This window comes from Heterodontus francisci, chromosome 26 (genome assembly GCF_036365525.1).
Source record: "Heterodontus francisci isolate sHetFra1 chromosome 26, sHetFra1.hap1, whole genome shotgun sequence".
NCBI lineage: Eukaryota > Metazoa > Chordata > Chondrichthyes > Heterodontiformes > Heterodontidae > Heterodontus > Heterodontus francisci.
In genome coordinates, this window is record NC_090396.1 from 35,962,612 (window position 1) to 35,985,281 (window position 22,670).

Here is a 22,670-nt window from a genome sequence, read left to right on the forward strand (position 1 = left end):
AGTATTTTTGTTTGAAACTAAACTTAATTTTGTTGTCAGTTTTGTGCTGAGGGCTTTTTATTGCCAGAAAATTGAACTCTGCGCCCATTTCTGGGCATGGAGATTGATTTTTTAAAATCGTGGTTTTGAACCCTTGTACAGCAAAGCTTCAATAGAGAGAAGGGGAAACATTGAAGATTTGTAGCTGTAATTAAGTTTGACTATAAACTTTTAAGGCACTGGCAGAATTTGTCAGTCAAGTATTTCCCAATTTATATAAGCTAACGTTCAATTTTAATTGAGTTTAGAAAAGCACCAGAGGAGAGTACCCCCAAGAAAACAGTAAAATTGCATTATCTCGTAGTTCATTAGGTACTCCCATTTTGGTACACAATGTGTTGCCAGTATATGGGTTAACAACTATGCATACTCAATATATTTGTATTTAGAGACAAGCACTCACATTTGAGTGAGCTGTTTGTGTATCTCCTATTAATTGTCAAGGGAGTTATGGAAGGCACATTTACGTAAGTGTTTTGTAAATACATGCCAAGATGGGTGAATGGACAGCTTTTCTGTATTGAATAGTTACCTGAATAGTTAGAGATGCCATTATATTAGTTCATCCAAGGAAGGGCAACAACAGATTCCTTTGCACATCAAACCTTGCACTAAATTACACCATTGCAGTTTTCCATTTACTTGAATTTTATTAGCTACAATGTTTCCTTCATTAAACCTTGTAATTGCCATTTGACTATGTAAGATGTGGGAATGTTTTCACTGTGAGTGGCTGTGTGCTGGTGAGCGACCAAGAATCTGACCAGGTTCATTGTAAAGTACCTTACACAGTTGGAATGTATCTGCAATTTAAATTGTCATATTTTAGAGTTATTAGCCTGTCTCAGATTATCTGCAGATTAAAACAAAAAGTCCAAATATTGTCAGTTTAATTAGTTGTATATAAAATATCTGTACCCGGGTGAGTCTGGTGTTTGTTTTATAGGAATAGAGGCTTTCATTTGGCAGTTACCACTAATTAACCTGCCTGCACCAGTGGTCTGCTGACAAGGAGAGTGAAATACAGGACATGAACTGGATTCAAAATTATAGATAAGATGAGGACAACCAGTTGAATGTAAAATTGTTTTAATGAGACAGTCATTAATTATGGCGTATTTGTTGGAGGGAATGTTAATAGCAAAAGCTGTACCTCGTTCTTTTTACTCAATTTGGCACCGTATTCAAACGTTTTTCAGCTGTATTGCATTAAAGAGGCTCAAGGACATTACGCCAAACTGCTCAATTGCTGCACTTTCAATGGCCTTTCATAAAGCATGTGAAACTTACATATTACTGAAAATCAGGGGAATTTATTGTAGACAGCTGCAGCATTTCAAATGGGACAGTGCAGAATCTCTGATGTTGATTACTGTTAAATAAACACACATTGTGACTAGATTTAAAAACAAATTTGCAGGAGAAATGGTAATGCAGAATTCATAATTCATTTAAAAACTTGTAAGGGGAATTTTTCTAATTGTGGATGTAGTTGAGCAAACCTTTCCCACAACCTGTGTTTAAAAGATATACCTCATATGTACCATTGATGACTGAAGCAGTCCTTGTTGCAGGATTTCTTTCATCCAACTACCTGGACAGTGCATTGGGAATTTTTCTCAATGGCTGTCTTACAGATCAGGTTAAGATGTCAAAACTTAACAAGTCAATCAAGTACATCAGTTGTGATCAGTACCTCACCTGACAAATTTCTTGTTTGTAGTTAATCTATTGATATTAATATTGTAAAGCAAGAGGGATGTAGAAATTGTGATTAGCGAGTAGCAAGAGACTTTCAAAACCTTCAAGATTCCGTCGGCAGGTGATAAAGTGATTGTCAGTCAACTGCCTTACCATTGACAACTGCTTTATCAACTGGAAAGAGACCAGTGAGGATCTGCAAGCTTGCGTGAGTACCATAAAAATATTTGTGTCACTAAAGGCATGAGTCATTACACTATCTGCACATCAGTGACTACTAGGTATTTAGTGATGTTATTTTTAATTTGTTTCATGCCACTGTCCTGAATATATCCTGAGGCAGTCACATTGAAGCTGACCGAACCTTTGAAGTTTGTACAGTACCAGTAAATCTGTTACTCAGAACTGCACTTAATGCTAGCTTACAGATTCCCCCAATAATACATTTGCCTTCATGTTCACTTAGTTATTAGCATAGGTGCCATGCAATGGACACTATAATTCTAACATCTTTTGTATTGTAAGGAACTCCCTTCCACCTGACTTAGTTGTTGCGTGTGCTGCAGCTTCTCAATTTAGGGTTACAGTGGTTGTTGTGGTTTTAGACTGTATTGTGAAAATACCCTCATAACCCAGGTCATCTATAATACAAAGCTTTAACATCGTATTTTCCTTCCTTAGTAAGCCATAATGAAATTACTTTTTCTAATTATTAAATTCCCCCAATTTGTGAAATTTTATTGTAAAATGGTTGATAGTCCCAATGCTAAATCTGCTTAAACACATCAGGATGACTAGTTAGTTACTGGTAAATCTGTTAAAATAAATATTTGGGAAAATTTTTAAGACAGTATCCTTAGTACTTCTACTAAGCTGTCCTAGACTTCAGCCAAATTAATGGAATGTCAATTATATTTAATCACATTGAATTGTATCAAAAACTGCAAAGGTATAGCCACTATCTTCCAATGGGTTTTGCTAGAATGAATTTGTATAGTTTAATGCTATACTTGGCAAGGGACATCATAGAATAAGATAAATGCAATATTATGTTTTATTTTAGCTATTTTAGTTTGAAACTTTTATCTTTTTATTTCACCTTTTAAGCTTTATTTTTATTATCCATCAGGATAACATTCTGCTTCCTTATTAACTATCTGTAAATGGGAAATATTACTATAGTTAGCATTAGTATTTATTTTGAAAACTGATGCAAGGCTGGAGTATAGGTATGTGAGCAAAGATTCTTGCCTTCTTGCCTCTTATAATTAGCAACAACATTCAAGAAATGGCTTCACAGATGTTGGTATCTAGATAGTGTTGAATTTGGAACTGAAAATAATCTTACAAATAGGGCATTATCTTCCATGTTCTGCTGATGTAGAAGGTCTGTGTCATTCAGAGCACATGGCCAATTCATAAGACAAACGATAATTTTGGGTAAGAGACATGATTGTAGCTTCCCATTTCTTGTTTATCTTGTTCTGCATTTCTGTCTTTGTTACACACCCAGCACTGAAGACTTTTTAAAAAAATGCTATTGGAGGTTTTGACCCTGATTGTTTCCCTAGTTTGCAGGCTCTTGACCCAAATGCCTCATTAGCCTTACATTCTACATTTTTTAATGGACAACTGGACCAGCAGCTCTCTGGGAAAGGTCAGGCTAATATCCTGCAGTTTAAAGAACAAAGTAACCAAACCTCGTTTTCTCTTTAGTTACTTGACTGCCACTTCTTCTGCTCTGAACAGACTTTAAGGCTAGACAGGTTTAATGTTAGGTTACACATCACTTCTCTGCCTTTGGAAGTAACTTTACATTAAAAAGCATTGAGGGGTTGCAGCATGCCAAAGCACCCAACCGTTCTGATAGTTTGTTGAAAGCACGTTGAGTGCATCTCGTTAAAGAAACAATTAGTCTCTTGCTTTGGAACTTTTGTTTTCAGAATAAACTTAGTCACTATTTTTTAAAACAATGTGAGTTGCAGAAGGATTCTACAAGAACCGAATCATTTTAAATCTGTCACACTGAGGATAAGCAATTAGAAACCTGAGTTTAGGTTCATTCGCAGAGCAGAGAATTTGGACATCATTTGAGTTTCAATTTTTTTTGTTATTGTTCTAGAAGTGTAGAGGAGTGGCTGCTGTTTATAAAAATTCTAGCTTCCACTGCATTTCATTCTCCTTTCTTTTTGTAAGATTAACTTTTATAGTTGTAAAATCACCGATATAAGATTGTAAAAATCCAAACAAGAATCATTGTACTTTACCTTTCTCCCGTTTTGTTGCTTGATTTCAGAACAGCTCTGCAACATGACTAACTTCATGTATTGTTTGCAGACTTGAGTGGTTTGCTCAGCATATCAAGTTAATATAGCCTTAAAAGCTGTGATCTCAAACCATAAAATAAACTTGCTTAAAGTTTTAGGTAATAGGCCACTGTGAGGCAAAGGACGATGGATTTTCTTAGAAAATGTTCAGCATGAAGGACATTTTTTTTATAGTGCAGTTAGGTTCGAATGTAATGGAGGAACTGGTGTTGTATAAATAAAACACTTTCCTCTGTGCATTAAAAGATTACTTTCTCTCCTGTATTCTTTTGTGACCATTATCCCAACAGGCTTTACCTAAGCACCATAAAAACAGTAGGAAGCAGCAGAATCACATGGCAACCCCTGCCAGCCAATCCTGTTCCAACTCTTTAACTGGACACAATGCCTGGAGTGGCCTCTTCACAGCAGTTAAATTACTTCTGCTGCACAAATTCCTTTCATCTCACTGAGAAGAAGTGGATTGTTTTCACTCTGAATTACAGAGACTAATTGTAAAGGGGACATGGGGAGAGGGGAGGGCTGAGGCTACTGGGGTGGCCTGGCCCCTGCCGGCCACCACTGAATGTGGCCACAACAGTTGGGAAAACATGGCTGAGCGAAATAGGAATCTCCTGCTGAAGGTGGAAACAAAAGCGATTCAGTCCAACAGGAACTTCATGTCAAACGCCCATGTTGGCAGTAAGCTTTCCACACATGGTATACTGTCAATTATTGTTCATGACCATTCAAACAGCCCCCCTCATCAAACTTCTTTCTACACATATTCCTTTTTCCTTATTAAGGTTTGCTTTCCCCTGTTGCTGAAGTCAGCTGTATCAAAAGAAGCCGATTGTCTAATGCTCAGCAATTTATTGTTTTGACCAAATGAAGGGGTTATTTTATGGGTTTCTAATTTGAATGTTGGACACTTGTTTTAACAATATGCTGACTTGCAATGATGTTTATTGATAAAATTAAGGAGGGATAGAAAAAACACCAATGGCGAGAATACAGGCAGGAATGAACTACTTTCATTACACTGATATCAATTATTAACTCTTAATGCTCCAGTGACCTGTCTATTCATCAAGAAGCACAGACTTGGCATAAATAGCTCATTTTATTCTACCAGGAAACTAATGCATGTTAATTTTGGCCACAAAATTATAATAGTATCTGACACCTTGAGGGTCTCTTCCCATGAAGATCCTTGGGTGATAAAGTAGTTTGTCTGCAGATTGATGTTTCTCCAGTAAAACATTGCTTTTGAAGCTTGAACCATGTGGATAATTAATTTCCACCAATTTTGCAGCAGCAAAGGTTCTCAAATATCTGAGATACATTAATGAACAGTTCAGTATTTTTCCATGAAATACTGTGGTCTCCATTTTAATCAGCTGCAGATGAGAAGGTTTTAATTGTGTGGTTTTACTAATCCATGTTGGTAGTGTAATGACTTATTTGATTTATGATACTCGTCATTGACTACAAGCTATTCAGCATTGAAGATATGGCTGGCTATTAATGTGGTCCTTAGCTCATTTCAGTTTGTCTCTTTTATAGAGTCTGAAATGCTTCCTAACAAGTGGCAGACAGTTCTGCAATTATGTAACTTGAAACATTCGGCTTTAATTGGCTGTTTCTCCATGGCAATGTCAGCCAAGCAAAGGAACAGTAGCAGAGAATAATCTCGGTTATTCTTGTTAAAACAGCAGAACCTGAATGCCAACACTCCCTCTGACTGTGATACTCGCATGGTTTGACCACAGTTAAAACATCCCACAGTCTTGTAATATTTCTCCCACTTTCCAAGCATGAGATACAATGGTTGAGATGATCCAGGACGTAACTGAATCAGTCTACACATGTAGAAGATTTTGCATGGGCCTAGTGACTTCCAAAACTCCAGCTTGATGTGGAAATTGCAACGCCTTAGGATAGGAAATCTACAGGAAGAGAAGGAAAAAAAGTTGAACAGCTGTGACATTCTTACCAAAAATGATCGAGGCTGCTGCACAAATTGTTTTATCCGCTGCCATCTTTAAAATCATGCCATCATATTTTTCATTACTGGTAATGGGTCAGAGCTGAATAAATGCACATTACTGAACAATGGTGCAATGCCTTAAGAACCTCCCAATTATTGGCATGTGTGTGAAATATGAGGAATTCAAAAGGAAAAAAAACATTTTTGATTGTCAAATTAACGTATGGGAATTCCTGTTTAAAAATACGGTGGCTGAGAAATATGTACAGTGGAAAAAAACTGGCATGAAATAGATACCATACCTGGAATGCGTGGCCGAAGAAGTTGGCTCTAGATTCACTGGAAATTGAGTCTCAAGCCTTGCCTCCTTAATCTTGGTGCATTGTGGACACCAATCCATTGCAGCTGACTGGGTTAGGGCCTTGGGCAGTTATGGTCCTGAGCTGGCTCACAGATAACATCTGAGGGGATGCGGTGGGAGTAAGCCAGAGGGAACACGCCTGGGCTGGCAGTGGCTTGCAGTTTCTTTTGGAGCCAGGAGCAGCACTCCTATGCCTCCTAGCTTCACAAACCAAAGAATAACATTTTTTCATATCTTTCGGAGGGAGGCCTCCAGCAGTCCCTTTTAAAGAAGACTGGTTAATCTGCTTTAAAGGTGGTGCATGCTCTGCCAAGTTAATGACTAATTTAGAATGGGGTCTTAAGTGGGCACTTGGCCTGCTGTTTTGTATATTCAAGGTGCCTAACACATGTTTCGGCTGGGCACCCTGGACACAATTTGGGGTGTAGCTGGGTACATCGTATAAAGAGTAAAGGGACAAAGCTCCCTTGCTCTGTGTGTGTATTTGCTAATATGGTTTACTTCAATCTTCTGGATTGAATTCTCCAGACCTTTCCTTCCTAAAATAATCCAGGCTTGGCTCAAGAAAGCTGAAACCTTCTGTGGCACAGCATCTGTAATGTCTGAAAGGAGATAATTAGCTCTCTGATGTTGGATGATAAAAATACTTTGACTATTTTTATGATCATATAATACAGCAGGAAGAAGTTTGAATGTGACTGTTCAGAATTCATTATGAATGCATATGGCTGCAGTTCCAAAAGCATGGCACCCAAAGTATCAATGGGCCATAAATGGAAATGGTATCCTGAGATTCACCACTCCCAACTGTTAGTTACAGCTAGCAGCTACCATGAAAACTAAGAACAGTTACAATATTAAGGAGGCTTTCAAGACATGAAATGGATTGTAGTCAGTGCCTTGGTCTGTATAGTTCTGATTAGTTATTGATAGAAGAACAATATGGATCCAGTTAGTAGCTTTTGACCAATAGTGAAACAGTAAATATAAGATTGCAAAGGAGATACCTGTGTGAATAGCCACAAATGATTCTGCTCAACCTTGTAATGCAATCCTAGCATTTGGTGCCCAAGCTCCAGAATGGTGTCAAGTTCTGCTCTGGATGAACGAGTTGGAATTCCTATTTTGAGCTGATTGTACTGGTACATGGCCATTTAAAATACTAAAGGACGCCAAGGACAGATAATGCATCAGGCAACAATGAGGTTATGCCACACATGGCATTATGTGATGAATTATGGGGTACGCACTCTATGATGTAAGTTGTGTTAATTGAAAGCCAACAAGCCAGCATTTTGTTCTTTGCCAAGTCTGGACAGAGTTAGTGTCATTCCACTGTGTATTGGAACCAAGTGGCAGCTGAACTATGTGCTATTCATTTGAGCAGAATGCTGTTAAAAGTTGCTAAGCATGTAGTAGAAATTATTTTACATTGTGAATTTTTTCACTTCAGTTGATTACTTGACATTTGCTGTATAACATTCTTTGGAGAGAAGCTGGTGATAATACCTTTTAAATTGGAAGACGGGGGGTGTCAATCAATTACTTCTGAAATTAATTTTCAGAAAATATATCAAATCAAGCTGTTTGGGAAACAGTAGATTTATTGAAATTGACTAAGAGATCGTGTTCTTTTGTTAAAAAGTGTGCAGTTTATTATGGAATGACTCACACATTCACACAATAACATGATGAGTTCACGCACAGCACAGTTTGATGAAGTATGCATTTTAGAAGGCAGAAGCACTTGCAGCCAACTCCATGTGACAGAAGTGACGAGGTGCCACACTGCACTGCTTGCCACATAGTTAGGAGCAGCTAGCTTGTGCTTTAGCAGATAGAATTTCAAAAAATGTCAAAATTGAGCGCTGTTCCCAAAAGTGTAGCGTGACCAGCACATCATAGCCTCCTGAGGTGAGTAAGGCACACCTGCTGAAAGACTTACCAGGTGCTATAAATGTAACCTTTTTTTAAAGAGTGTTCTGACTGAGGCCACAAACTGCTGTTACTTTGATATGCTCCTGTTTTTCCTCAGTGATAAGATGGGTCAGTAACAGGTTACTAACACCTCTGGCAAACAACCAAGATAAATAGATTAATCACCTCACCTTTAAAAGTCAGTGCTAAGTGGGCATTGCCAATTAACACACATACACAGCCTTTTGGTTGCAGTAACGAATGGTCTGGACTACAATTTCCCTCCATTTGCTGATTTTATTTTGAAAGTAGATAGAGTATTTACCAGTGAACACCATTTTATACTGTGCCTACATTTTCCTTAAGATTCTTGAACAAAGGAATATCCTTAATTGTTATTTCAGCCCAATTTCCCTTTGTGTGAAGCTCCTTACAACATTGCATTCTTCAGTAGGGGGATGGTGAGAGGAGAGACTTGTTTGTACAATAGGTGTCTCTGTCAGCACCCTTCACACAGCACGAGACTCCCAAAGCAGTTATTTCCTCTTCCTTTCCCTTAGGAAGGTTACAGCACTCCACCTCACAGCCTGGGCAAGAATGGACAACACTAGTGTGATATTCCCCTTACGAATGCTTCAGTGAGTTCAAATCATGCTATGAAATACTGCGAGGCTTATTACTTTGGGAAAGTAGAATGCTCCAGTGAATGGAGTATTCAATTTTTGAACTCTATTACAAGTGTCATGCTAGGTCCCCACCTGCCAAGTATGAGGCACATTAATTTTGCCATGAACATTGATTTTAAGCTGTTACTGGAGTGAGGGGAGGACTTGTTGAACAGATCATCTGGGGCTGGAAAAGACATTTGCATATTAACAGATGGTGTTTGGAAGGACAAAGCAGCCATTCCCTGACATTCAACCCACAATGGACTTGTGATCACCAGACATTGAAGGTGGGGGAGTTCGCATTCCAGGTTGACTGCTAAGATGGCCAAATACACAAGCGGACATGGTCAAACCAGCTCATCACATGACTAACCTGCTGGGCAACCTGAGTTTTTTTGCATTTCTACAAACAGTTTGGGCAGAAAGCTGTTTGCTCCTGGATTGAGAACATCTCTCCTGTCCACTCCCATCTCTTTCTCACAAGCCTCTGAATCCACTGAAGACACATGAACCCCAAGAAAGAAAAATCTCCTACAGCGAACAAGGTTTAAGAGCAACGAAAAGCAAGATCTACCTACAATCAAGGACTCTATAGTGAGCTCGAAGAACCATAACAACAACTCTTCAGATATTGCCTCAAATCTTTCCGCTTTATTTTTCTTCTCTTTTCTGTCTATTTGCATGTGTGTATATTGTATGCATGCTTGCATGGGTGTGTCGTGTATCCATAGGCATTAACCGAATTAGAGTTTAAGTTTAATAAATTTCAACTTTTCTTCTTTAAACCTAAGAAAGCCTGCTTGTGCTGGTTTCTTTGCCTTATAATTGGAAAGCAGTGAACAAGGATTCACCAAGGGGGAGCTTAAAACACAATGTGTTTAAAATTAAAACCTGTTACGGTAAGACCAAGTGAAGGCTGAGCGGGAACCCTACACCTCTTTCTCACCTGGTCATAACACAAGTCATGAATTGTAGATTGTGACAGAGCCCTCCCTCAATGCATTGACCTAAAAATCCCTTAAAACTTTCAATTAAACACACTGACTTGAGAAAATGGCCTGTCAATGCTTAAAATACAGCTGTTTACATCAATAAGCAGACAATAGTTCACATGACTGCTTTTAACATTTTTAGATCTCAATAAATACTACTTAGTTTCTAGAATCCTTCAAAGGCTTTGCAAAACTGTCAGTAAATCATCAACCTAGTGAAGAGTAATTCTTATTGGAATCTCTTGAAATTTTAAGGAATTACATTTTACTTCATTTTTGAATAGAAAAATGTCAGCTCATTGTGCTCACTCTTGTTTATTGGATGGAATCTAGCAACTTACTTGCTTTCCAAGAAATGGGCAGTAAATTAATCAATCTGTGCATGGCACAATGTACTAGAGCACTGAGTCAGAGTGGTGGGGCAGAGGTGTGTGCCAGATGTTTCCCCACCATGCTTGGCACCAAATCAGCGCACTCACACCATGGAGACCAGGTATGTCTCCACTCTTGAGAGAGTGTCGCCATGCAAGGTTCTCACAATAGTCCTCTTCTGTTTACGTGATGCTGCCATGCCAGTCAAGCCTCATTGCAACCGAGAAACTAATTAATGGAGCCCTTTATTAAAAGAGAGGGAATGTGCTGTGGTTTTAACATTTTAAGTGTAGACCATGTCGAACCATGAATTTATGGGTTCCTAAAGCTACTGCACCTCTAGAATTCTTCTGCTTTGTGATCAACTGGGGAAGTACTGTGCATGTGTAGTTTAATGCACTTACACAATATCAAAGTATATAATTGAAAAGCACAGGTGTTCCTAGGTTTGGCAGGACTGTACAAGTAGACTATGCCAGGATCTAGAAAGGCTAATCTGCCTTAATTGAATTTATACAGTAGTTCATCACAAGATATTCATCTATTGCAGATTCTTTACAGAACAAGCTTTGACATGCTCTATTTGCTTTATATAACCCATGCCTTATGATTGGAGAGTTTCTGATTTGGCAACCATGTGACAGATCACTTATACATTAACACTTCCAATACAAACCATATGTAAGCAAGAGAAATCTCCCTGTTATCCTCCATTTAACGTCAGGTATTTGGAACATAGTTTAATGGAGCTAGTTTACTGTTAACAAGCATTTAGTTTAATTCAAAAGTTCAATTTTTCTATCTGGGTGTCCAGGGCAGCTATGTTCTAAGGCAGTGGAAGAGCAGAGTCATTCCTCATGACTCATTTGATGTAAAGCAAAATGGTGTTGTAAATTCATTAAGTGGCACACCTCATAAGTTAATGTTTTTTTAATAATACCTTTTACAGAAAGGTGACAAACATAATTGGAAAAACAGTGGTCCTGTTTTATTGGTCTAGAGAGGCCAGTAATATTCTTATACATTGATGGTATAATGTTTTAAATGATTTCAAGGATTAGGGTAAAAAAAAAAGAGTCTAGATGAAGCAGGCTTTAACATGTTAGTTTGGTAAGTGGAAGCTAGGATTTTGCTTGGGTATTGGTTGAACCAACATGACTTGAGATAAAATAGAGGATCTTTTTAGGAAAAGATTAGGGTAAAATGTCTTTCAGGAGACTTGGATCTTTATTCCCAGTTAACTGTATACCACAATCAATGTTGCAATGACATCATTGCTTTGCCAATACCTGACACATTTACATCAAAACCATGTTAAAAAAGTTTGCATCACACATATAGTATATGCATTGGAATCTTTGGGCCTTTCCTCTGTTTTATGAAAGCTAGGTGCTGATTACAGCGTGCTCTTTGATTCATTATGTATTATACCTGATTAATTTTTAATGGTTTGCAGCAAATGAAAATGGCTGAGCACTGACTTGAATCAAGCCCAAAGTTAGCTTGAGTTAAGAATTCTACTCTTTCCCTTTTTGATGTTTTTGACATTGAGACGTCCAATGAAATGGCTTGGCTGCAAAAGCATAGATCATAACTTTAACTGTAATCACGAGTTTATGCTTAGAGAAACATGTTTTGCTTTAGGCACCCACTTTAGTTAAATGAACCTTTGCTTGACATGGATCTTGAAGATTGTCTTTTGATGTTTGGTTGGTTTAGGCATCTTCAAAGCATTAGTGCATCTTTTTAAAATTCTGAATGGTGCTTGACACTTATAACGTATAGGATGAGGCTCCTCTGTCTAGCAATTGTTGATAAAACCAGGTATACTATTCCAGAATAAAAGATGCTAGTGAGGTCTGCTGCTTGCTTCCTGTATTAGATCTTCCAGCTTTGTCTGCTGGAGTTGAAAAGTAAATGGAAAAAACAAAAGACTTGAAAGCAGGACTGAAGTAATGTGAAAGAACATCTGTTTGCTGATGAAATCTCTGAATACCTATACCTTATAAATCATATCAATCCAGTCTCCCTTTTCATCTAATGGTGAATCAGGCTTCTTAGTCTTTTGTTGCCTTCAAACCATTGCAATCACAATCAAGCATATTACTGACTATACATGTTCCTATATTTTGTGCAATCATTTACTGTTTGTTGATGTAGCTGTTCACTTTGTTCCTTTCAAAACGTTAAATCCAAATGGCTATTGTGCTTCAAATGAATCCTACCCAAATTTATAGCAGGATAATTTTTGTAACGTTAAAGCCATTACCAGAACTCATGCTTCCAGTGTAAGTGAACATTTACTTCCAAATAACAGGGTAATGTGAGATGATACTTCATGCTCTGTGCACGGAATAGGACATGTACTTTTGTAATATTGTACTGGAAGCCATATAAAATAGTTTTACAGTTTATTGATGAGTCAACTGTAAACAAAGTACCTTCTCTGGTTGTGCTATGCTTAGGAATATTATGCTGAAGCAATGAATATATTTGTTGGCTGCAGATGGCACGTGAATATTCCTGTATTTTTGTTGATGTGGTCACTGTTGCATCCTGCTGCTTTTCAGAATTCAATCTTGGTCAGATTGTTAAACTTCACGAAAATAACAAAGGTTATAATTATCCTTACATAATTTATTCTTAATTTATGATAACTGCTTAGTGTCATACTGAGCCAGAAGGCCCAAGTTATGCTGGCAATTGCATATCATAATAAGGTACTAAAATGCCAGTTCAATTTTAATATCACAGAAGTGCTTCTGAAACTTTGCTGTGCAGTGCTTGGGATTATACTGCACCCAGTGCAATGTCCTGGTGGTCTTACACTCTCTGTCTAAATTTGATTTGGGTGAATTCACATCTGAATTATGTCACAAATTTGATGCAAAACTGAAACTCCTTCACGACAATGTGAATTGGGTTGCATTACTGGCCAACAAGGGAAGTGACATACTAGGGGACTGATACTATGATTGTGTAAGAGGGCTGTGAATTAAGTATTATATTTCGACAAACCCCTTCCTGTTCAAGCAAGTCTTCAGCATTAAAACACTCCCTTAGATGTCCAAAGGTATCTTACATGAAATATAGACATACTGAATTAGTAGGGTTGGAGATGAAACATTAAAAGAGATTAGTAAATTTGTTTTAATGCAGAACTCTGAATCTAAATTTCAATACTTTAAATAGACAATCACAGTGTTTTGAGAAAGAATAATGAATGTTCTTATATAGACTAGTTGTGACCTGAGATATCGGTGTTCAAAACAAAAAATGATTCTTTTTAGTGTTTGTCAATTTAGGTATTTTTCAAAGTTGATGGGGAAAATATTCAATGCCTCCTGATCTTAAGCACTAATTTACCAAACACTTCCTCTTTATTCCTGTTTGCACAAAATGTCCCACAATTTTTTTTTAAATGATAGTTTGAACACTACAATTATTCCATAAATTTCTACAAATTTAATATTTGTACACAATGTCTATTATAGTTCAGACTGAATCACTGAACTAAGTGGACCATGATACAAAGATTTTACAATTTTTTCTGCAGTTCATTGAAATATTTTCCAAGTAAAACATTTCTTAGTGATTCACTGTTTGCTAAAGTTCAGCTATCTTAATACAATATGTTAAGAATTACATTTACTACCAATCAAAATTTCTAAGGATGTAAAATATGATTGACTGACTCATGGAAATAAGCTTACTGAACTCCAGCTGCTTCTTTCTAACTTTGTCCCTAGAAGTACTACAATCTGTCAAGCTAGACAGTTTTTTTTACATTAACTCACTGGTTAGCTTTTTCTTTAATCTGAGGAAGCCAGAACATTCAGGCAGAAGGTGCACTACATTCCTGCCACAGTGGAGGACTTGTTACAGCTGAATTTAAAAAAAAGAAACATTTATAAATCCCCTACTCTCCTGTTGACTATAATCAGTGAATGTTCCTTGAGAAACATTAGCAGATTAGCATAGAGTCTCTCTATGCAGACAAAACCTCTAGTTTAGATCTGGGATTGGTGTTTAAAATGGCCACTTGCTATTGATAAATTTTGTCTGTCTTTTTTCCCATTCCCTCATATTTAAAGATCCATGACTTACTGCTCATTTTATATTGCATCTTGAACTTTGCATTTTATTTCTCCCAAACTATGTGCCTTAATGTGGAGTGATTCCAAGTACTGAGTTAAAGAGCAAAGCAAGTCAAACTGTTCTTTGAATAAGACAGATTTCTACAGATATTAGTAAAAAAGCTGTTGGTTCTTTCCTAAAGAAATCTTCACTAAATTATCAATTTTTCTTGGAAGATACTAATCTATGTGTGATCCCTAAATATAATTCTTAGGAAGATAACAAAGGCAATGTAAATCGAGCAATAGAATGAGCATAATTATTGTATTGGAACACAAATTGAGTGGTTGCACTCTATGTAATTAATAGTATGAAGCACCTGGAGATAGTTTTATAAATTTGGGCGAGAAAGAAGTACAGTAAACTCCTCTTAATTCAAGGTTGTTTAATTCAAATTCTGACGATTACATTTTATTGAGTGCCAAATTGCCATTTTGCTGCTTCATTGCTATTGTTTAATTCCAATAATTTGGGTTTTGATGCAAATTATTTTTTGATATGACTGGAATGGTGTCAACTTACTCTGAGTTGTATCAGACTAAAGAATTGAATCCTGGGCATTTGACAATTTGCTGAAGTTCACTTGCAAGAAATTTACAAATTCAGCATAACTGTATTTCAATCACCTTTCCAATTGATAAAAATTCTGATCCAAATGCACTTTACAGCATCAGAACTTCACGGAATCAGGATGTCATGATGTGTGCCAAAATTATTGCCCATCACTAGTTGCCCTGAGAAGGTTGTGGTGGGCCTTCTCCTTGAACTGCTGCGGTCCTTGTACTGATGGTGTTCACATGAAAGTTTTAGGTAAGGAACTGTAGGGTTTTGACCTAGAAATAATGAATGAATGGCAGTACAGCCTTAAATTTCCATGCAGTTCTCCTGGTGTAATTTTGGTGGAAGATTGGTGGAAATCCTGGTGTTAAATGCTGCTTATGTCATTACTCTGGGAGGTTCCAGTGATTTACCACCAGAGAACCCCTGTGGACATTCCAGGTGTATGTGTCCAGGTCAAGTGTGACTTGGAGGGAAACTTAGATTGACGACATTGTCCTTCTCAGCGGCCATGAGACTGTTGAATTGCAGCAAGTAGCTTATTAAAAATGTTGCCATGGCTTATGATTTAATTGGTTTGTTATATTGTTCACAGCTCAGTTGACTACCACTAATCATGTTAACTGTACAGGTTAGTGTTGCAACTGAGATGACCGTGCAGGTTATTGCTCCAGCTGAGACTGATGCTCATGTACCATACACATGTAGGACAATGCTTGACTCATCTTTATAATCACTTGTGTATAATCTCACAGGAAGATCCAAAACTTTCAGCAGTGATACATTTAACATGAATAAACAGGGTCTCTTATTCTGTGCAGCATAACATTTCTGTAAGTTGAAGCTTATTTATTTTAATAAAAATGGCTTGTTTGTTTTACAATTGTCCAAGAAAAGAATTATTAGCAATTATTTTATTCAAATCCATCCTCTCAATGGGTGGGCAGTGTGTATAAAATGCCAGTAGAGACTATATTCATAGCATACATTTGAACAGTTTTGGCAGGTATATTCCAGGAACCTGTTTTAAAATTCACAATGTTATAGGGTTCATTGTCAGAACATTCAAGCTTCATTTTTGGGTGGGAAAGGAATTTACAGCAATCTGAACATTGAAAACAGTTTGAGGGAACCATAATTATTTAAATCACTTTTTTGTGTTGAACCACTTCAATGGCTATTGATTGTGACTATCACGGTTATTTCAATGTTGAATGCCAGATGGTGGTCTTGTTTTAACAAGTGCTTGCATCTTTCAATAATACGAGGCAGTTTCAGAATCAAGGGCATTCCGACAATCCAGTAAACTCCGAACAACTTTTTACCATATTAACTATGTGGCATTGCAGGAACTTTGCATTGGGCATCTTGGGACGTTTTGTTACTTTAACAGTGCTATAGAAGTCTACATGCAAGTTGTTGGAAGTTATATATGTCCCATCTACTCTTTGCCTACCCCCCTCCCCAATTTAGCCAAGAATCACTTTCACTTGTGCTTAATGTGTGGCTGTTATCCCAATTTTGTTTTGTTTCCATTGAGACACAAGCAAATTAAATTTTTGAGGTCAATAAGTATCAATTGTCAACTCACCAGGTTGTTATAGGCTGTCTTTTCAGGGGTATAGACAGCACTATATATATTCTACATGATTACATTTGCATACTTTTTCTGATGGTTTTATGGCTATCTTCTTTACTTCTGGCCTTATTCCTCAGATGGTTTTCTTCATCAAAATATGTTTCTTTTTACTCAGGGATTTGATGCCTAAAACACTGGATGGACAAATCACCATGGAGAAAACTCCCAGTTACTTTGTTACCAAGGAGGCAGCTGCCCGAATCTATGCAATGTCCAAGGATGCCAAGCTAATAGTGGTGGTTCGGGACCCTGTCACTCGGGCTATTTCTGACTACACGCAAACTCTCTCGAAAAAGCCCGATATCCCCAGCTTTGAGAGTTTGACCTTCAAAAACAGGACTACAGGCCTGATTGACACCTCATGGAGTGCTATTCAGATTGGCATCTATGCTAAGCACCTGGAGAATTGGCTACAGTACTTCCCAATGCACCAGATTCTGTTTGTGAGTGGAGAGAGGCTGATCAGTGACCCAGCAGGAGAACTAGGCAAGGTACAAGACTTTCTGGGTCTGAAGAGGATCATCACAGATAAACATTTCTATTTCAACAAGACCAAGGGCTTCCCCTGCTTGAAGAAGCCAGAGGGCAGCAGCAAGCCCCATTGCCTGGGCAAAACAAAAGGCCGAACCCATCCCAACATTGACCCAGAGGTGGTTCAGAGGTTGAGAGACTTCTACCGGCCTTTCAACATGAAATTTTACCAAATGACGGGACAGAACTTTGGCTGGGACTAAGCTCAATTTAACCTCATGTAATTACGATAAAGACATGTGAATTTATTGCTATATATATATGTAACTTGTACAGAAATCTATTTTATAATAATTTATTTTTAATTCTTAAGCAATTAATTCACTAAGCTGCCTAACCACACTGTATATAGACCAGCCCATATCTTCTAACATTCCACAGTTTTTAATTGCATTGCTCATTGGTGCTGTCATTCATCTATTAAGATTTAATATCCAAAAGCACAACTTTTTGTTACGGGTATTCAGTGTTCATAAGGTCTAACAGTTGGGCATTTGATTCCTTGCCTGTCTACATTGGCTTCATGCAGAAAGCTCTTGCTGTAAAAGTCAAACAAGAAAGCAAAAAGTAAGTCAGTGCAGAAACTGCACATAGCTGTTGAACATAAAATCTTGCCCGGGATTTTACCGGCACAGGGGGAGTCCTGACGCCAGGACCAAATGCGGGTCCCAAGCCCGCATGGGCGGATAGCCGGATCGCAGCGGCAGTTTTACGGCAGCAGCCAATTAGGAGGCTGCCTGCCCACTGTCCAATTAAGGATGGCAGGCTGGCTCTCCACACTGTCAATCCAAACAGAGGGCTGGCAGATCTGCAGCCTGGGCAGCACCATCTGCAATTGAAGATGGGGTTTACCTTCCAGCAGCGGCGTCTGGAACATGGGAGCAACCATTGCCAACAGTGGGGAAGGAAGGGGGGCACATCCTCAGACCATGGACCTCCAAAAAGGAAGGCCCCTGCACCCACCCCCACCTAGGTAGTCTCTGGGAGGCCACCTTGATGCTGCTGACAAACTCTCCATGTGGCAGGGGACTGTTTGACATCAGCAAAATGCCAGTGGCCTAGTAAAATGGTCGTCAATAGGTCAATTAATAGGCTTAATTAGCCACCCAGCTCAGGCTGGCGGGCAGCCGAGCTGCTGCCATTCTTGCCACAGGGAATATCCCCTGGCAGCGTGAACACGTCTGGCTTCTCTCCTGACACCTTTCACCACCTTCAACCCGGCCCTGGTTTGCCGATCAACAACAAGAAGGGAAAAATAATCAACCCATTGTCACACCTTGTTTAAATTACTTGTTGTAGCAACTGTGTTCAAGGCCTCTAATGAATAGAAAATTACCAGTATCTTGCTGTTTGAGTCCTTTGTTTTCTCTTTTTAAGGTCACAAAGACCATGTTCTGTTCATTTCACGGCATGAATTACTGTAGATTAGCCTGTCATTCTGTGTAGTTTGTGGAAAGGAAAATTTCCAAACTGATTCTAAATATGCCAGAACCACCCTTCCTCCCCCATCGTGAGGCTAAATTTAGAAAGGCATCCATTTATTTCCCCTGTTGTATTTAGATATTCATATTATTAGTTATGATCAGTTGGGTTGTGACCTGTAGACTGAAAATTCTCCTCATCTCTTTAATCCTAATGCCGATGATCCTTTTGCAGGCAGATAGCAATGATCGTTCGATAATGGCCAACAGAGAGACTACCATAAATGACTGTGTATGATTATTGTTAAAATTCATTTGTCCAGCCCTTTCACTGGCCAGTTCCCGTTCTGCAGGCACTCTCAACTGCAGGATGTGGTAGTTATGTGGTTAACATGATGTTTCAATTCCTTTTTGTGAAAATGCTGATTGAATTCTAAAATGTAACACAGTTGTGAAATAAGATGAAAAATTAATGCTGTTAGCTTAAAATGAAACATGTCCTATTGTTGCCTGAAGCAGTTTGTGCAGATCTAAATATTGATCTGTGCCAGTAAAAGGGTTGGAAATCTTGTGAAAGTGATTGAAAAACAACACAGAATACTTTGGCAACTGGTAATAGAGAAGTTTGTTTTCAGGCTCGAACTTTGGCTCAAATTGTGTTCGCACTTTCCATAAGTAGGAAAATTTAAACTGGGAGGATAGCCTGTACAGAAACATTACTTATTGTGTGTTCCTTTGGGTCTTGGCTATTTTCAAACCTTCACTGAATCCCAGTACCTTGTTTGGGCCCTGAGCAAGAAATTGAAACCACAAGGACCATGATGATGAGATCTGCAACAGTGTTGTTCAAACCCCTTTCTATGTTGTGCCATGAACAAAATGCTGCCTTTATCTTTTTTTTTAAAAAAGGTGAGCTTCCATTCACATTTGTTATTTAGCCTACAACCACACTGATCTATTAAGATTAGTTAGAATTTTTGTTAATGAACAAAGCACAATTTTTCACATCTATTTTTTATTTTTATTTTTAAGATTCTCACTTTGCATGCTATCCTGTTTTAACCCATAGATTGAGGTCCTTTGAAAGTAAAGTCATTCTCAGTTTTAAAAGCAGAAAATCTTGTCCAAAATGCCACCTTTCAGTGACAACGATTGTTCCTGTACAAAATGGAAGCTATCTGTAACATGCTATGATGTCAAATGCACTGAGGCTGCAGCAAAGTGCTCTATAGCGGCTTTGCAATTGAAAATGAATTACACATCTGTTTAGTTCTGCCCGTGCATAATATCACAGCATATCCAATCCATTGTCTTCCGAAGGGTAAATTTATACCTTGAAATGGTGGTTAGCTATCAGTTTGTAATAATAAATATGTGGCTGAGTTTTATTCAGCCTGCATTCAAAAGTACGGATATTAGCAAATTTCTTCTGATATTGTACTTTAGAATAGTTAATGTGTAAAAAAAAAATGTAAATCAAGTATTTTGTGGTATGTACAACAGAAAATTAATTTTACACAGATAAAAATGTTTCTTTCTAGGATATTGAATAAAAGCATACTGTTTCTTATCATGAAGAAACAAATAAAATATATTTTACCAAATTGATGGTCTTTTTTCTGAATATGAAATATTTGTTCATAGCCTTAATAATTGGGTAGCTCTTTACCTTTCAGATAAAAGGAGTGTATCATTATTTGACAATTGGTTTTATTGTTCTGACATTTTGATGTATGCTGCCTCCATTTCAAAGAAGAAAAAGTTAAATAAATCCAGCTAGAAAGACACTCAATTTACTTCAAGATTACACTGATGCATGTTCTGTATTCCACTTGTCAATGTTATAACTTCAAAACCAGCTCTGTTGGAACTGAATTGATCTACACCTTTTACCAATCACCCTACCAATTGCCCTACCACCACCACCCCCACCCCACTCCCCCAAAGAAATTCAAAAGTTTTTAAATTGTCAGTTTGTGAATAAAACTCAATAAAAGTTCTCCTTTTTAATTTTTTAATGTAATTGTATTGTTTAGTGATGATTACTGATATAACAGTTTGCCAAGATCATGGTGAATTGAGATTGCCAGTTCAAAGAGCAACTAACCATAATATCATACACAGTTCTTTCAATATAATTGCACAGTACTCTGGAAAAGTAAAGTTATATGAACTGAACCATTAGTGCTGCACTCTTAAGGGATAATTTTAACCCAAGATGCTCTGTTGGAGAACTGATCCAATCCAGTTTCCATCCTATACTCTCATTTGAAATCAAGTGGGGTGTAAAATGAGAAATGGGTTAAGAATAATATTGAATGAATTTCTAGACAGAGAAGGGGATAATGGATGTGTTGAGAAGGGAGATGATGGTGTTGACCTATTAAAAAAGGATTAGGCTTTTTAACCCATTCCTAAACATTACGCTATTATACACTGAGTACCTGTTAGGCTACAAGGAGATTATGATTCTGTCACTGCATTCACTGGAATACAAGCCAGTTTTAATGATGTGAGATGCTTCAACTCAATAAAAGGTAGAATTATTGTTTATTCAGAGTTGAGAAATGGCTAACTAAAAATTAATGGATTTTGAGCAAGTTAGAACAAACTGGTTGCTGTTTATTTTTGTATCATGCACTATAACTAACAATTTTATTTGAAACTTGGATAGCAACACTAGAAGAACTTTAAAAGGTTAATAATTGTGAAAAATAAAGTCTAGCAGCATTTCATGCCTTTTTCCTCTTTTTCCTATGTATTTGTAGCTTGGAGGAATTACTGAGATTAACTGATTGTATCTCCACGAATGTTTGTGCAAGTATTAATTCAGATCCCTTGCAATGTCTGGATCAGTGACCCCTTCAAGCTTAATGATCCTATCCGTACATGAGGTTGATTGAAACCAGATAATATGTAAAGTTAGCTGTAATTTTTTAAAGTATTTAAGATAGCGAGACTCCCTCTAAAGATTTCTAGTTAAAGTGTTTACTTTGTAATGTTCAGTGTCTATGATAGTGCACACAGAGACAAACATTTCCTTTTACTAGCACATGATTTTCTTTGACATGTTATCAATTGCCTAACTGTCATAAGTATTGCCAGGTTCTTCCTGATCTAGGTAATCAGGAGTTGCTAATTGTCATTTGTATGAACATCTACTTATTTATATTTGCTATGTGTCTCCTAATGTGGAAAATTGCCAATTAGGAGTATACACTCAATCCTTTAAATATTAAAGAATTTCAGTTGTCAAAGTGTAACGTCCTGTGTATTTTAAAAACAATGTTAATTCCTAATGTTGAAATGTTATTGAAGTAAAATTGGAGAACTGTATTGAACCAAAGAATTTTTTCTTAATTACTGGTATTTTTGAATAAAATAAAAACAGTAATTAAAATCCAGCTTTATTTTATTATTGGTGCTAAAATATTACCTTGAAGGGTTAAGATTCGGAAAAAAAAATCAAAAGTACATCAAAACCTGTTGACTTACAGCCAAAGGACAATTTAGTAGTGGTTTTGGAGGTAAGCATGTTTACACTGGCTAGAGTCTGGAAGTTAAATAAATAATTAACAGATTAGTATTTACTGTAAGGGTGCGACTGCAAAACTATTCATTTGACTTCATTTCTTAACTGTTGTTTGTACATCAATGTTTCTTCAGGATTTCAACATTTTTGAGGGGGAGGGGAAAATTGGGTGGTACTGTTGGTTGACATATTTTCTGGTCTCTGGGATCTTGAAGTCTGAATTCAGCATCAAATAATGAGATGAATTTGTCTCGTTCTATTTAAGCAGTGTAGCATGAGTTTAATTCCTAGTTGAGATACATTCACAGCAATTAAGTAGGTGCAATATGAAGTAATTTTCTGTGGCTCGGGGCACATTAGGGGTACTTTAACCCAATGGCTCTCAAACGGGTCCATGAAACTCCAGGGGTCCATAGAGACATTCCAGGGGGTCCACAAAATAAAGTGAAATGCGAACTGGGAACGGAGTATGGCCACCACATATGCAGTGCAGAGTGGGCTGGATG

General features: G+C 37.5%; 1 protein-coding gene across 1 annotated transcript in view; it reads left to right on the forward strand.

The window, feature by feature from the left end:
• The window catches only part of LOC137384256 (heparan sulfate glucosamine 3-O-sulfotransferase 3B1-like), a 29,157-nt gene extending 7,164 nt beyond the window's left edge, over positions 1 to 21,993 (forward strand). Inside the window, exon 2 of the mRNA XM_068058016.1 lies at positions 16,796 to 21,993. Within this exon, the coding sequence (XP_067914117.1) occupies positions 16,796 to 17,414 (619 nt within the window). The 3' untranslated portion in view covers positions 17,415 to 21,993. The remainder of the gene's footprint in view (positions 1 to 16,795) is intronic.
• Positions 21,994 to 22,670: the final 677 nt, after the last annotated feature.